General features: G+C 33.0%; 2 protein-coding genes across 2 annotated transcripts; one reads left to right on the plus strand and one right to left on the minus strand.

The window, feature by feature from the left end:
- Window positions 1–9,482: 9,482 nt before the first annotated feature.
- Window positions 9,483–10,241, plus strand: LOC124530982 (serine protease 1-like). Its single transcript, XM_047105355.1, has one exon. The coding sequence runs from the start codon at window positions 9,483–9,485 to the stop codon at window positions 10,239–10,241; it is 759 nt and encodes a 252-aa protein (XP_046961311.1).
- Window positions 10,242–12,035: 1,794 nt separating this feature from the next.
- On the minus strand, window positions 12,036–12,920 carry LOC124531416 (serine protease 1-like). The gene has a single exon (XM_047106002.1). It carries the CDS (start codon window positions 12,829–12,831, stop codon window positions 12,037–12,039), a length of 795 nt encoding a protein of 264 aa, XP_046961958.1. The 5' UTR covers window positions 12,832–12,920; the 3' UTR covers window position 12,036.
- Between the last annotated feature and the right edge of the window lie 4,030 nt (window positions 12,921–16,950).

Below are 16,950 nucleotides of genomic sequence, written 5' to 3' on the forward strand. Positions count from 1 at the left end.
ACTAGTAGCGATAACTCAGAAAAAACACTTGTTATGGAATTAGATGACGATGATGAAAGCGATGAAGATCTTGAAAATGTATGTGGAAAGTGCAATCGTTCCTACTGCGATAAAAAAGGTCCAAAGGTTGATTGGATTCAATGCGTTCGCTGTCAGCGGTGGTTACATGAAACTTGTACTTCCAATCCAGATATTTGCGATGATTGTTTCCAATAAGAACTATGCACAATTATTTCTACTTTACGTTATTAATATAGTAATACTTTTCTAGTTTTGTTAAATGTTGATTGATCTCAATACAATCCAATCATTATTGTGATAAGAAAGCTTATAAGATATGTTAATAACATTAATTTATCACCTAAGATTTAAAAATAATGTTCCTTTTACCTAAAAGGTAGTTAATAATGTTGCAATATTACCAAAAAATTTAAAATAAATAATTTAGTTGAAAATTTTACTGTCTTTAATTGAGTGGTACGACTTAAACATCTATGGTACGATTTAAAAACTCGGTGGTACGATTAAAACGACGAGTTGGCTAAATTGTACCGATGGTAGTCCTTTATAAAAAAGCATTTTTAAGGATGTTAGAGTAAACGTATGGAACTGATTTCTCTGTATCAGCAAGGTAAAATATGAAACTTTATATTGTATATTCATTAATTATTGTAAGTCTTGACATAGTCCAAATATTTAAGAGAAAGTAAAAATTGGTACGATATAACCAACTCTCCCCTATATATATATATATATATATATATATATATATATATATATATATATATATATATATATATATATATTTATCCCGCAAACAATTGGCCGTCCACTGAAGGCGAAAATGCATTTAAACTGGCGTCCACCTGCTTTTGGCGTCCGTATACCGGACGCCACTTTTTTAGCCGGTGGCACTGAGGTCCTATACATCCTAGCTAGCTGTAGTACAAAAATCGACGGAAGGTAAAAGTCGCTTAAAATAGTTGAAATAAAATATTGAAAAGTTCCCGAAGAAATCACCGCGCAGGTGAGGCGCTGCCGCAGCGCGTATATCGCACACAGTATATCGAGGGGAATTCCTGACTACGGACTCGCTTGTTTGGCGTCCAAAATTGCGACGTTGCCGTCTCGCTCATTTCACTTACGACTTGCATAATACCTATTCGGTGCTTGATTATTGTTTGTTTTACATCAGTGTGTAGAAATAAACTGTTATTGGAACTTATTTAATGTTTATTAAATATATTAATAATGAATATATGAATTCCCGAGGACTTCGTGGAAGAAAAATTTTAAATATTTTACAATAATTAATATTTATATTCATTATAATAACATAAAGTATGTCTGTCTGTCTGTTATCTTTCCACGATTAAACTGCTGAACCGATTTAGATAAAATTTAGTATGGAGACATTGTAGAGAAGAACATAGGATAATTTTGTCTCCAAAATCATACCCTAACGAGATAAAAAAGGAAAGTAGAAAGAAAGGATAGTTTCCATCCACGAAATCATCCTCTAAGGGACTAAAAGGGGGTGAAAGTTTGTACAACATCTAGATCAATCGTGATTGGTATCTGTACTGTTAAATCTTCTGTTATTCGTGATTGGTAGTTTTTATTATTCGGTGTAAATAAACCGGCGTAAAGCTTAGTACTTTGTACAAGCGCCAAATAGCCATATACAGACGTCTAATAGCTGTATACGGACGCAAAATAGCTGTATACGGACGCAAAATAGCTGTATACGGACGCAAAATAGCTGTATACGGACGCCAAATAGCTGTATACGGACACTAAATAGCTGTATACGGACGCCAAATAGCTGTATATGGACGCCCAATAGCTGTATACGGACACTCAATAGCTGTATACGGACGCCCAATAGCTGTATACGGACGCCCAATAGTTGTATACGGACGCCCAATAGCTGTATACGGACGCCCAATAGCTGTATACGGACGTCTAATAGCTACCGGGGTTCGGAAAGTAGATTCTACCGAGAAGAACCGGCAAGAAATTTAGTAGTTACTCTTTTTCAACATTTAAAAAATACAAAGTCGTGTTAGTTAATACAATTATATAAATTAATATATCCTGCTAGGAAGTCAACAGGTATTACTTCCACGCTTTTTTATCATCTATAAAATCTTGTTTCGAATAATATGCTTTTTTACCAATGTATTTTTTACAAACGATTTGAATTTACAAAACGGCAAAGTTAAAAATGTCTGCGGAATTTTATTGTAGAATCGGATACCTTGCCCCAAGAAGGATTTATTGACTTTGCGGAGTCGGAAATTTGGCGTTATAAGTTTATCATTAGTTCTAGTGCACGTACAATGATGATCACTGATTTTATCAAAGTGATCAATGTTGCTGTGAATATACATAATATTGTTGTAAATATACTGTGAAGGAACAGTGAGTATTCCTACTTTGTTAAAAACATCCCGAAGAGAGTCCCTAGCTCCATGATTATAAATAAACCGGATTGCTCTCTTTTGTAAAATAAAGACAGATCCAATATCTGCAGCGTTATCCCAAAATAATATGCCATATGACATAATACTGTGAAAATAACCAAAATATACTAGACGAGCGGTATCAACATCAGTTAGTTGACAAACTTTTCTAACCGCGTATGTTGCGGAGCTGAGTCTTCCTTTTAGGGATGATAAATGAGGACTCCACTGAAGTTTGGAATCCAATTCTATTCCTGAGAACACGGCTACATCAAGACGGTCACCGTTTCAAGATATCTGATAATTATGCTTTCTAACATTGGGTAGGGTAAAAACTACACATTTTGTTTTTTGAGCATTCAAAACTAAATTATTTACTGTAAACTAATTGTGTATCTGTGATAACGCACCGTTCATATCGTCATAGTCAGTTTTTTTTTGTCAACCTTTAAAATCTGTGAAGTATCGTCAGCAAACAACACTATATCACAAATACCTTATACATAGAAAGGATGATCATTTATATATACCAGAAATAGAAAAGGACCCAAAATTGAACCTTGTACGATAGCCGAGCGATAGTGATCTTGAGGCATACAGTATTATTTGAGGTGGTACTATGTGGCTGCAAGCTACCAACTATAAAATGAAAGCACTGTTCCCAGTAAATTCATTTTATTATAAGTACTATCATTTTATTATTGTACATATAAAAATTGGTAGGTAGACATTTAGGACATACAGGAAAAATAAAACACAGGAGATAACAAATACAGCAACAAAATAATATGATAGAGAGGACATAATTATTCCGATGAAGTTTTATGGGCAGAGCCATGAAAATGAGAGACACGATCATATTTAGGCAAACCAAATATGAATCTAATTTAGAAATTTTGAAATCGCCCGAGTTTTTCGCTGATCCTCCGTGAGATGTGTATAACAGTCGTCGGCGTAATCCAGGATAGGAAGCAAAAGATTCGTATTTACATATTATAACATATTGGGCATCCGTATATGTATAAGCCGTACGAATATTGGAACAAAATAAACGTTGAACTATTTGTACAGAACAGCGATAGGAAAAGAAAGAGACAACAAACTTAAAGCTGGCAACGTCGCACTTCCAAATACAGTCCATCCTGTGAGGACGCTAAATAATCGATGCCATGGGTAAATTATGATCAATATATCTAGGAAGCCTTAAATGTATCATCATGGTTAGGGGTTCAAAAATGTTTGGGCATGACTGAAAGACGAATATCGCGGATTTTCTTTTCATCGGAAAACAACGTATCCCAAGGACCTGGAAATAAAAAAACTAAGCAGTATTCATTATGACATGTTAAGTAAAGTAAGGGGAACTTGGGGACGTCGTAATGATGCACCACGTACATGACGCCAAAAAAATTGTAGGATGTATATATATATATATATATATATATATATATATATATATATATATATATATATTTAAGTATAGTCCTTTAATAATAATACAATTTTAGTTCAGAGTGCGGGGATCGAACCCGCACACTTTCTTGGACTTGCTTGCATTGACCAAATACTCCATGGTGACTGTAAGAAATCTGTCGAAAAATCTGATTCTATGCGAACTAATTGCATTGTTTTTAATAAATGTTTCCAATAATCATTATTTATAAAATATATATATATATATATGTTTACTAATTAAATACTCTTACCTTTTCATATTATCTTTCATATGTTCGGCTTTTTAATTTATATGAACGTTTTTTAGTTTTCTTCACAGATTGTACTTTATTTCCCATGTTTACAAAATTAAACTTTATAAAAAATAACTTAACAAAAAAATAAATGTCTAACTACAACTAGACTATTTTAATTTAATATATTTATTTACATAAAAGAATAATATTCGATAATTAATTTACAATTAAAATTACACAAAAATAAAATCTACGAGATTTTATTCGCAACGGTTTTATTTTATTCGGTGAAAAGAGCGACACGTCTGTATAGCAACAGGCCTCGGCCGGCAGTGTCTGTACGAGGCGCTCACGCACACATGCTTACGCATTTTGGTCGAAAATAATAAAATCTGTTTTAAAAAAAATCTATTGATTTTACTAAATAATTAAGATAATAAATTTTTAGTATTATGTTTGTAGAATAATCTGACAAAAGACCAAAATTATTGAAGGTATATAAGTGTAGTTAAAAAACAAAAAAAGACTTTTTTAGAGGTAACTTTGCGATTTTTTTCTATCGTACCAAATTAATTACATCATGTTTTCAACACAATTAATAACTAGCATCTATCCTGAAGATTAACATATATTTTTTTCATTTGGTTTATTGCATTGGATTATATACTTTTTGGCATTTTAAAACTTGCATTTAGCTCATGTAGTCCCCTTAAATCGGTCACATAGTTTTGGCGTGAAAGTGAGACAGACAGACAGAGTTACTTTCGCATGTATAATATTAGTATGGATTTTTCGTTCAACTACAAATAATGAACTGGAACCGAACCGAAGATAAATGTCGTTTCCAGATCTGCTGCAGTGTTACGACAAAGGTTTTTTCAAAGCCTTTTTGTATTAATCGGGCGAGTGAAATACCTTACTTTAACCTCAGTACAAGAACCCTCGCAGGACTGTCTGAAGAGGCTCAAGCAGGTCACAAGACATTCCATGCAACAATGTAATAAAGGTACTATTATATTCCCGCGGAAGGAGTATTCCGGTGTAAAAAGGTAATGTGTGTAATTACGGAGAAAAAGGATGTAATATGACACTTCGTAGTTCAAAGGTCTTAATGAACATTTTGAAGTCTAGTGAATCATTAATGTAGTCACGATGGCAACTGACATTTACATCAACACCTATTGTTTGCTTTTAAGATTTTTTGCAGGTTTATTGATGGTTCCATGAAATACAAAATATATTATTGGAGAGGATTGTATTTTGATTAGTTCTTCGAAATTGCACCATATTAGGCACCCAATAACAAGATATGCAGGAAATAATTTAGTTTCGACGACAACGAGGAAAACAACGTTCTCTAACTCAACAAGTAGCTGTAGACATTTTTTTTTATTGTATAGGTTGGCGGACGAGCATATGGGCCACCTGATGGTAAGTGGTCACCATCGCCCATAGACAATGACGCTGTAAGAAATATAACTATTCCTTACATCGTCACTGTGTCACCAACCTTGGGAACTAAGATGTTATGTCCCTAGTGCCCGCGGTTGCACTGGCTCACTCACCCCTCAGACCGGAACACAACAATACTGAGTACTGTTATTTGACGGTAGAATAATTGATGAGTGGGTGGTACCTACCCAGACGGGCTTGCACATAGCCCTACCACCAAGTGAGACATATTATTGTAACTAAAACAACATCACTTTTAAGAATTAATTTAGAATCAAACATTCAGTAGAATGCTTGTTTATCAAACTTTAATACCGAACCAATTCATACATTTCCATAAAATCCATACATATTTTTTTTTTCATAAATAACAATTTTGACGCATAGCATTCGATTGACAGGGAACGATTTTGGATTATTTAGATGTTTGTTTACATTTCTGTTACCTTAAAAAAAAATTTGAAACTCACCGAATTGACCTACATACTATATATATATAAATACTCTTCGTGCTTCATCATGAGTCGCGTAAAAATTCGATCAAAAACATATAACTGTGTGAATAATTAATTGAACTGAACGTTTTCACCTCACTTCAATATTCAGAATCTATTTACGGCTCGTATATTAACGTCTAACGAGGGTGGCGATTCTGATTTAATCACTGTATTCAATATAAAACAGTTTATTTTTAAAATCACTTAGTAATTATATAAGTAAATAGAATAATTACCCGTGTTAGATAACTTACAATATCCCGATTTACCACGTAAAAACTGCGTCAACGCTACCGTTAGCTTCGAGCCGCATGACAACCAACTAACTAATAACGATCTTTAAGGGCCCTTTTTGTATTATGTATTTTTACAATTAAAATTGTAAAATTGTGGGTACATCCTATTTTCTTACAAAATGTTATGTTAACGATACGATAAGATAAGAATCAGAAATGGTAATTTACTAAAAAAAAAAACAATCTACCGACAAATCACTCTTATTTTTTTTAAATCGTAATAAAGAATTACGATTAATAATAATAGATAGTAATAGATTAGTAATAAAGAAACAATAACTTTATTTACACTATATAGCTGCCAATAATAACAATTTGCGAATTACTAATTGCATTACGTGCCGACAGCGAGACAACCGTCTAGCGCATGAAAATAAGTGGCCCTTAGTTTTTTTTTTATGTGTAAAGTAGTGCTGTTGGCCCTACTGGCTTTTACAGCGTCACTGGACGTTCGGCCTAGTACTATATTCAGCCCTGATGTTGAGCGTTGGACTTGCTGTTAACGTTCGTCCTAAGGGTGTCTGCTATGAAATCGCACCTCACCTCAGAACGAAGTCGGTAGCCTTAGTCTTGGAACGGCACGCCTTATATAGCTTGTAGCAGGTAGGGTAGTTTGGTAGGGATGATACTTATTACAATATTTTACTTTGTCTTCTAAAAGTAATTATAATGTAACAGTTATTTTTGGATTGTAGAAGAAGAGGCAACTAACGTATTACTTCAATAGTCTAGTATTGTAGAGGTTGTTTATTTATATATATTTATGCTTTATTGCACCAATAAAGTACACGATGATTTACAAATTCTATTTATAAAAGTTCCACGAATGCAACAGGCGGCCTTTTCACTAAAAGGGAGACTTCTTCCAGGCATCCTTTGCGCAAAGGACTGGTTGTAAAACACATTTTTGAAGGGGTACTATACCCTATACTTCAATTTAAAATTATATACTGCACATAACATATAATAACACACATAATATATATGTATATATAAACAAAAACGTATATATAGATATAATATAATCAGGATTTTTCAACTGGAAATATCTGTGTTATAATTTTTAATTTAAATAGATAAAAGTTTAAAAGTATGCCAATCATTTAGACTACGTTCATTCAATTATTCGTACACATATATAACATGTGTTTCAGAATCAATAACTATAAATTGTTTATTACTTTTCTCGTTATCTGAAATGAAAATTTAGGAATACTAGGAAATAATGTAAAACACATTTTGCTCTTCAAGAATGTATTACTTTATTATAAATCATTGTTCCGTTAATAAATAGTAGATAACAGATATATTGACGCTATTTTTCCACTATTATTAATAAACATTATTGTATTATGGAATTTGCTTTCTCATTAGTTATTTAAAATATATAAAATGTGAAGCTGCGCTGAGAATAATTGGAAGCAGAGATGGGATGTGCCGTATTTATTCTCTTTTGCCATTCGCTTATAAACAAAGATCGTAAAAAGATCTAATCATATAGAATTCATTGACTTCAAACAGCAGCGCTCATGTGATACTGTTTCTTAAAAATGCATTTTGACTGCAGTTAATATTACTTCGAATCGCAAGATTTAATTTAGAAATATAATTCCAAATATGCCATTTTCAGTATACTTTGAAAACCGTATAAATTGTCAATATGGCAAGATAAGTGCAGTCGATTACAGGATTGTAGTGGGGAATCTAATATCTTATACTCAAGGAGTTAGACAGAAAATCACTCGCCATTCGAAAAAGTGAAGTCAGTCTTAAGAATATTCTGTGTCTAGAATGATTGGGAGAAAATTGTAATACGGCGGCTGCACATGTTTACGACGACATTTGTTGTTTTATCGTGGAGGTTGAAGACGATCTGCAAGTGGTTCTGGGAAGCTAGTGGTAAGTTCATTTGGGGAAGAAGATGTCAGTTCAGTGTCTAAAGATAACTTTAACGAATATACTACTAGCCTCCAGACATCACCGAGAACCTCTGCCAACCCCCCAGCAATGATTAGGTTCGATTGAACAGTGAAATTTAGGTACGAGAGAATATTGTTGCGTTTGACAACAACCGTTACAAAAAGCATAAAGATAAAAAATCGTCGCTTTAGTCTATCAATTAGATTTTAATGCAAAATAATAAAATTATATATAGTATCGTAATTATGTTATGTAACGTTATTAAATCCTTACATTTAACAAAATACATTATTATTTCGAAATATATGTGTTAATCTTTCCTGTATTACAATTGGTCACGGCTTTAAAGATGCATGCCAAATTAATTTATATATTCCTGTGTAACAATCATACAACAAGATGACGCAATTACCATCATCATAGAATGCTTACTTTCATTATCATTAACTAATTTTTTTTTCAAATTTTTTCATTTCAAATGATTCCCGTTGTCCCAAGGTCTAACATCTGATTTCATTGGTGGTACTCCATTTACTTCATACAATCCAAAAACAAAAGCCAGCGTAGAAACATAACCATGTAGGAAGATTTCTCGTTATTGTCCAACTAAGAACTTTGCTGTATCTTTCAGTTGAATTTTTTATCCATAAGGTCCAAAATACAATACATTAGTAATAAATGTATAAAATAGTAATTTCATTGATATAATTGATTGATAATAATTGATTGATCATTGTGTATTAGTGTGCGTGAGTGTCGCTCGTGCTAACAAGAGTTCTTAGTAAGCGTGAGGCGACTAAGGGTACCGAAAGCAAAAACAAAACAAATCACATTTCATTTTTTAAGTTTCTATTGACTGAATAGGCCTATAATGTTAAGTCATATAGTATAATGTCTTTAATCTATTTTACAATTTTATATGATGTCGAAACCAATAACCATAAAATATTAATGGTTAAAAGAGCATTTTTCAAATTCAAACGTATAAAAAATATTTATCGTAACATATACAGATACACGTACATAGAAGTTAAGAAATATAGTATAATAAAAACATTCGAACATATAATAACAAATCAGGCGTGAGTATTTCATACAATTCATATTTAAGCAATCATGATATTAAGTATTTTATTGCTTATTTTGTCTCATGACAATCTCATGACGTGTGATGCTGGGCTGAGAATTATTGGAGGGAGAGATGCACTGCAAAATGAATTTCCGTTTGCAATTCGATTAGAAATAAAAATTGTATATAACGATGGTCACAGCAACGATGTTGAATATGAACAACTCTGCACGGGCGCTGCTGTATCTCCTAAGTGGATCTTATCTGCGGCTCACTGCTACAGCGATGAGGGGTATGAAATAGTCGCAAGATACAATAGCCATTTTCCCAAACACATGGGTGAAATCAGTCCTATAATTAAGGTTTTCAATCATCCGCAATATAACGAGGAACGTTTTGGTATTAATCAAAACGATATAGCCTTATTTCTAAGTCAAAACATATTAGTTTCTCAGTACGGTAAGATAAGTGCAGTCGATTACATGACTTTAGTTGGTCACAAAGTAAATATCTTAGGTTTTGGTTTAACCAATGCAACAGAAGAGAAACCATTGCAAGTTTTAAATGGGATGATGAATAGTTGTCTCGAAAATGAAAAAAGTTTTGAAGATTTTATGGCAACGCTGATGTGTGTTGTTCCATTGTGTGGAGTGCAAGCTTCGATTTGTGGTGGAGATTCTGGTGGTCCAGTCGTGCATTCATCAGGTATAGTGGGTGTTAATTCCAGATCTTTTGATGATTGTAGCCAATTTACAACCGACTTTAAAAACACCCCAGGTTACTCAGCTAGTATTGTAGCTATGATTAGCCATGAGTTAGATTGGATTTCAAATATCATTTCAACGACGTAATATTTAATAGAATTCTTAAATTAAGGGTACTGGAAATAAAAAAGATAAATTTAGCCTATGTCATTCAAAGTAAATGTAGCTTTGTAATGGTGAAAGATTTTTCCTCTTTGTGATAGTAGTATAGATAGTCTACCACCAAACAGTTTCTCATATTGTCATCTTCCGGTTTGAATTGTGTGTGAGCCAGTGTAAATACGGGCAAAAGGAACAAAACATCTTAGCTCCCGAAATTGATGGTACATTTGCAAGGTAACAAAATGGTACTTCCCATCAGAGGGCCCATTTGCCTGCTTGCCTGTCATCATATAATAAAAATTACTCATCTTAACTCTCTCTTACTCGATTTACTTATTGTAAAAAAATTGAGTAACCGTATTGGAAAGAATCATCGTATTTTGTATCTTATTATAAATAAAAATTACAACAAATATTACACGGGAGTCTTCTCCCGTGTAGTCTCAAAGTGGTGGTGAAGAAGGACAAAACGGCAGAGCATCGTACCAACGTACTCCGAACGCGTATCAATAGTAATTTAGTATACAGACTTGTTCTTTTTTCAATGAATATAAAATATTTGGAGTCAGATGGGATCGTTTGTGAATAAAATAAGTAGAACAAACAATCCCTTGAATCTCGCAGAACATATTTCGATGTTTCATTTCTACATAAAACCATCACGGTTGTATTGATTGTCAATATTTATTGTCCAATATCAATTTTAACATAAACTACAGATTTAGAAATCCTAAAACATTTAATATCAATCCGTATTTAAATAATGTATCCCATAATAACCCCATTGCGAGAATGTGTCGTACTTACAACGATATTGCCGCTAATAATGACTCCATTGACATTTTCGAGAGTAAGTTTCGTATATTTAGAAGGTGTTTGACGAATTCAATCTTTAAGACTTAGTATGTAATATATTTGACATTGTTATGTAATATTATTTATAAAAAAAATTCTGCTATTTTTTAAACTTATTGATTTTTTTTCTTTAATTTTTACTTGTAATAGCTCCGGCCTTTGTTAACTGTGAATTAATGTATTCTTGCTCGATGTGTACACAAATATTAGGGTGTAACTAATCTTCGAAATTTGTAATTTGTTTTCTAGATATTTATCAGTTATTACCTGTCTTGTGAGCCATATGTAATAAATAAATAAATAAATAAGTAAGTAAGTAAGTAAGTGAGTGAGTGAGTGAGTGAGTGAGTAAGTGAGTGAGTGAGTGAGTGAGTGAGTGAGTGAGTGAGAGAGTGAGTGAGTGAGTGAGAGAGTGAGTGAGTGAGTGAGTGAGTGAGTGGGTGAGTGAGTGATTGAGTGAGTGAGTGAGTGAGTGAGTGAGTGAGTGAGTGTGTGAGTGAGTGAGTGAGTGAGTAAGCGAGTGAGTGAGTGAATGAATAAATAAATAAATAAATAAATTTGGTTTGCTCAAGACAGATATCGACGTAATCTAATTACAGCAGACGTAATCCTGATAGTTTAGGGTATATTATTAATGCTTTTGTACCAGTGACTTATGGACAAGCTATACACAGCGGGTATAACGCTCTTCGTTAACAGTACAGTAACTCTCTTAGGGTTCTGATAAGAGTTGTCGATTCTGTAGCGCATGGGGCAGGTTTGCTGATGCAAGATGTTGTTGAATCATGTGTAAGAAAGCACACAGAACAGCTTCACTGAAGCGTCTAATTGGACACATACAAAATAAATTCTACAATTTTAGGATGTTTCCAACATTACAAAAAACAGTTTAATTAGTTAACTGTATAATATGAAGACTATATATTCAATGAATATCTTTATTGGAAATAACATTTGATATCCATTCTAATTCATGGCTGATCATTGATATAACGACTGCAGACGTTCCTGGGTGGTAAATGATATTCTGGGATTTATGACAGCGACCTGAAGTTAGTGAATTAACTCCTATTATCCCAGATGAGTGTATGACTGGACCTCCTGAATCACCGGGACAGCCTTTCGCTTTCACTCCGCAGAAGGGAACAACGCACATCATTTTAGCATTATAAAACGAATATTTTTTTTCCTTTTCAAGGCAGTTATTCAGCATTCCGTCTAAAACTTGCAATGGTTGCTCGTACGTAGACGAATTTGTAATTCCAAATCCGATAATGTTTACTTTGTGGCCGACGAGACCCTTGTAATCGACTGCACTTATCTTTCCAAATTGAGAAACTAATAAATTTTGACTTAGAAATAATGCAACATCGTTTTGCCTCAAGCCGAAACGTTCCTCGTTGTATTGTGGATGTATATAAGCCTTCAGTATGGGGCGTATTTCACCAATGTTGTTTGAAAAATACCAATTGTATCTAGCAACATATTCTAATTCTTTTCTGTAACAGTGAGCTGCAGTTAAGATCCACTTTGATGATACAGCAGCACCTGAGCAGAACTGATCCAAAATTATGCTATAATTATCACTATCTGTAACCTTCGCTTCCAAGCGAATAGCATATGGAAACTCATTTTCGAGAGCGTCTCTTCCTCCGATTATTCTGAGTGCAGCTTCACAGCTCACGAACTTCAATATAACTAACGAAAAGGTAAATTCCATTTTACAAATATTGTGATACTTTACAGAGAACAGTTACCAAATTTAAGAAATGTGTTTAATATTTATTATCGACTACATAAAATCCAATACTTTTAATGTGATTTGTTTTATTTCTATACATTTTATTGTATTCTTGTTTTGTAACTTTGTGCTACAGTTATGAGGAAAATAAACAGCATTTTATGATAATTGAGTTCGATAAGTAATATGTGAAATGCATTGCAAAGAATTTATTTTAATATTATTACTATCCCACAATAGCTCAGCGATGTATTATAAATAAAATTTTAACAAAAAGAAAAACCGACTTCAAACAAAACACTATTTTAAAACAAATGAATATGCACGAAAAAGTAATAAAAATAATTGCGTATTCAACATATTTTTTAGAGTCTTCCTAAGTTAAATGAAATGAAAAATATTAGACTACTTAAAAGTCGATTAACGATTATATCATGTAGTTATAATTATTGTTATATTTGGAGTCGGTGTATTTTTTGATTTTAAGTGAAGCTGATGTTGACTAACTAATTTTTTTTAATATGGATAGATTAAGCGTTCCGTTTATATGAGTCAGAAACTACTTCGAGGACAATTTCAAAGGAAACTTGCGAATAAAGCAAAAATAGACTTTCGAAAATGCGGATTTAATACGTCACGCGGCGTGAACTACAAGAATCCCTCGAAAGAGCTGTAATCAATCGAACTCAGCAAAAAAACTTTGAAAAAGACCAACTATATATAAACAAATTCTGTAGTATATTTAGTATCAGTATTGCACCCGTGCGAAGCCGGGGTGGGTAGCTAGTTGATTATAATATTCGACTATGATAATTACATAAACATAACCACATTACGGAAGGTGACTCAAATATCCAAATAACCTATAAATAAAAGATTCGACCGAGTATCGCTAACGTGCTCCTCAGAATTGTTCCGTTCCCTTCCGTTCCGTTACTTTGTCATGGATCCTGTGCTCAGAACCTTACCAAACTTTCACCAAATTACCCTTGAAGTATATATTTTATAATAAAAAAAGAATTATCAAAATTGGTTAACGTGATTTTCAGTTATTCACCTATTTGTCGCGCATATACATAACGCAAATTTAAGATTTATGTCGTTTTCACATGGATACCATCATCGGAAAAAAAAATAAAAAAAATGGGACCCCACGGGAAGCACTACCTTTCAAACAAAAAAAAATTATCAAAATCGGTCCACCCAGTGAAAAGTTATGAGGTAACAAACATAAAAAAAAAAAAAAAATACAGACTAATTGATAACCTCCTCCTTTTGGAAGTCGGTTGAAAAATATATTAAATACAAATGTTTGAAAACATTGATATTACCTCACAAGCCGGGCTTTTTCGCGGAAGCGGTACTTTAACAATTAAATTAAAATCAAAATATACTTTATTTAACTAGACTTTGACTAGCACTTTTGAAGAATAATATTACAGACTTTACTATATGAAGCTACTACCGGTTCAGAATATAGATTCTATCGAAACAGCAAGAAAGAAGTTACACATTTTCAATATTTACAATCCAAAGTTATGTTAGTTGAATACAATTATATATATTATGTATGTACAAAATATATCCTGCACGAAATGAAAGTTATATATATATATATTTAGCTCTACGCTTTTTTATCATCAATATATATTTATGAATGTATTTTTTACAATTTATTTTAATTTTTGAATCGGCTTAGTTAAAAATATCAGCGAATTTTGGTATAGAAACGATAACGTGCCCAAAAAATGTCTATTTATAATTTTGGAGCTGGAGACTCCCTTCGGGGTGTTAACACACACTTGACACCGGCTCCAAATATAACAATAACTATAACTGCATTGTATAATCGTAAATCGACTTTTAAGTAGTCTAATATTTTTCATTTCATTTTACCTAGGAGGACTCTCAAAAATATGTTAAATATACAATTATTTTTATTACTTTTTAGTGCATTTTTATTTGTTTTAAAATAGTGTTTTGTTTGAAGTCAGTTTTTCTTTTTGTTAAAATTTTATTTATAACATTTCCGTTTCATTAATTTAAATAATTTGTTAAAAAAATATATTGGTAAGAAAGGTATATTATTTCATACAAGGTTATACAGACGATAAATTAACGTGCAATTAATACATGTTGACTTCCAAGCAGAATATATTACCTACATATATAGTTGTAATTAACTAACATGACTGTATTTTGAAACGTTGGTATACCGATTTAAAAGTGCTTGTAGAAACCTACAGGAATAAAGAATATTTTGATTTTCATTTAGCTAAAACTTTTTTTTTTATCGAACTCGTCTATCAAGTACGTCCTGTGGATAGGTCTTTTAAAATTGAGACAACATCGCATACATTACTCTGATCCCAATGCAAGTAGCTAAAGTACTTGTGTTATGGAAAATCAGACATAAAGACGGAACCACAAAGACCCAAACCTAAGGCAACATAGAAAACTAATGATAATCTACATCGACTCGGCCGGGAATCGTACCCGGGACCTGGGAGTGGCGTACCCGTGAAAACCGGTGTACACACCACTCGACCGCGGAGGTCGTCAAATTATATGGAACTTTCTAATATAATTTTTTTCTAATCTAAATAGTTTGCGCATGAGATACTTCCGAAGTAGTGAAATGTGTCTCCTGTTATCTCAAAATCGCATAGTCAGTTTTTTATTCCTGACGACCTAAAAAGTAGACCTTATTATTTGTGAATATCATAAGATCATCCACCCATACTGCAATGAATATAATTGTAGAATCATTTACTAAATAATAAATACAGGGATCCACATGAGATCTTTGTAAGCCAATTTTTAATAAAATATTATTCAATTTAAGATTCCACTGCCGACTAGCTTGTTTGAGTCCATAAATTGATTTATGTAAAATATACAAACTAGACCATTTTCTTTGTAGTATTCTGGTTGTGACATGAATATCTCAGTACCAATGTCACCCTGAAGAAAAGCACTTATAGCATCCATCTGAAACATTTCTAAATCATACTTCGCAGCCATTGAAAAAAAAAAAACGAACGAAGATGTACATCTTACAACAGGAGCATATGTCTCATCATGATCACTTCCTTTTTTCTGAGCATACCCTTTGATAACCAACCTTACTTTAAAACGGATAATCTCACTTTTTCATTTGTTTTAGTTTTATAAACCCATTTAGACGGTAAGACTTTTTCCAGATGGCGCATTAACCAGTCACCAAGTTTTGTTATTGATCAGGGAGTCATACTCTCCTTGCATAGCCCTTTCCCATTGATCGGCGTGAGATGACGATAATGCCTCGTCCGCTGTTTGAGGATCATTTAAATTAAGCACTGGACAGAAATAACTTTCATCATGGTCATCTGTTTCTGCATACTTAATAGTTCTCCGTTGACGTAAATTTATCTTTCTTATTGGTGACCCGATCTGATCAATCGATTGCTCTGGTATGTAAGAAGAATCGTCATTTTCGCCAGACTGATAGTCCTCGCTTGACTCAGCAGTTAAATGATCTGTGCCGTCCGTACAGGTTTCTTCAAGTGACTGTATTTCTGGACTGCTGTTGTGAGATGTAAAAGGTAAGTATACATTATTATCATATCTTATCATGTTTTCTAAAAATACTACATCTTTACATTTTATTAACCAACAAACAATAATTTTCGGGATTTGGAGTCCCATTTGAGCCGTTTTTCTTTTGGGAACTTGTGTCATTACTTCACAGCCAAATACTTTTAAATTAGACAAGTTTGGTTTCTTAACAGTTCACATCTCCATAGGAGTTTTACCATTTATTAAAATTGCAGGTGATCTGTCAATTATATATGCTGCCGTTGCAAGAGCTTCTACTCAGAACTGTTTTAATACTGATTAGCATCAAACAACATTCATTTTGCTCTTTCCACCAGAGTCCTGTTCATCCGTTCAGCAAGACCATTCTGCTGGGGTGAGTACGGAGCACTTGTTTGGTGCTCAATCCCATGATTGTTCAAGAAGTTTTCAAATTCTCTATTGCAATATTCTTCGCCATTATCAGAACGAATTGCTTTTATATTTCTCTCATGTTCATTCTCTACTTTGTTTTTGTAATAT

This window comes from Vanessa cardui, chromosome 7, assembly GCF_905220365.1.
Source record: "Vanessa cardui chromosome 7, ilVanCard2.1, whole genome shotgun sequence".
NCBI classification, from domain to species: domain Eukaryota; kingdom Metazoa; phylum Arthropoda; class Insecta; order Lepidoptera; family Nymphalidae; genus Vanessa; species Vanessa cardui.

Bases quoted from the DNA above. Each gene is read 5' to 3' on its own strand.
- LOC124530982 (XM_047105355.1), top strand. From the start codon at position 9,483: ATGACGTGTGATGCTGGGCTGAGAATTATTGGAGGGAGAGATGCACTG.
- LOC124531416 (XM_047106002.1), bottom strand. From the start codon at position 12,831: ATGGAATTTACCTTTTCGTTAGTTATATTGAAGTTCGTGAGCTGTGAA.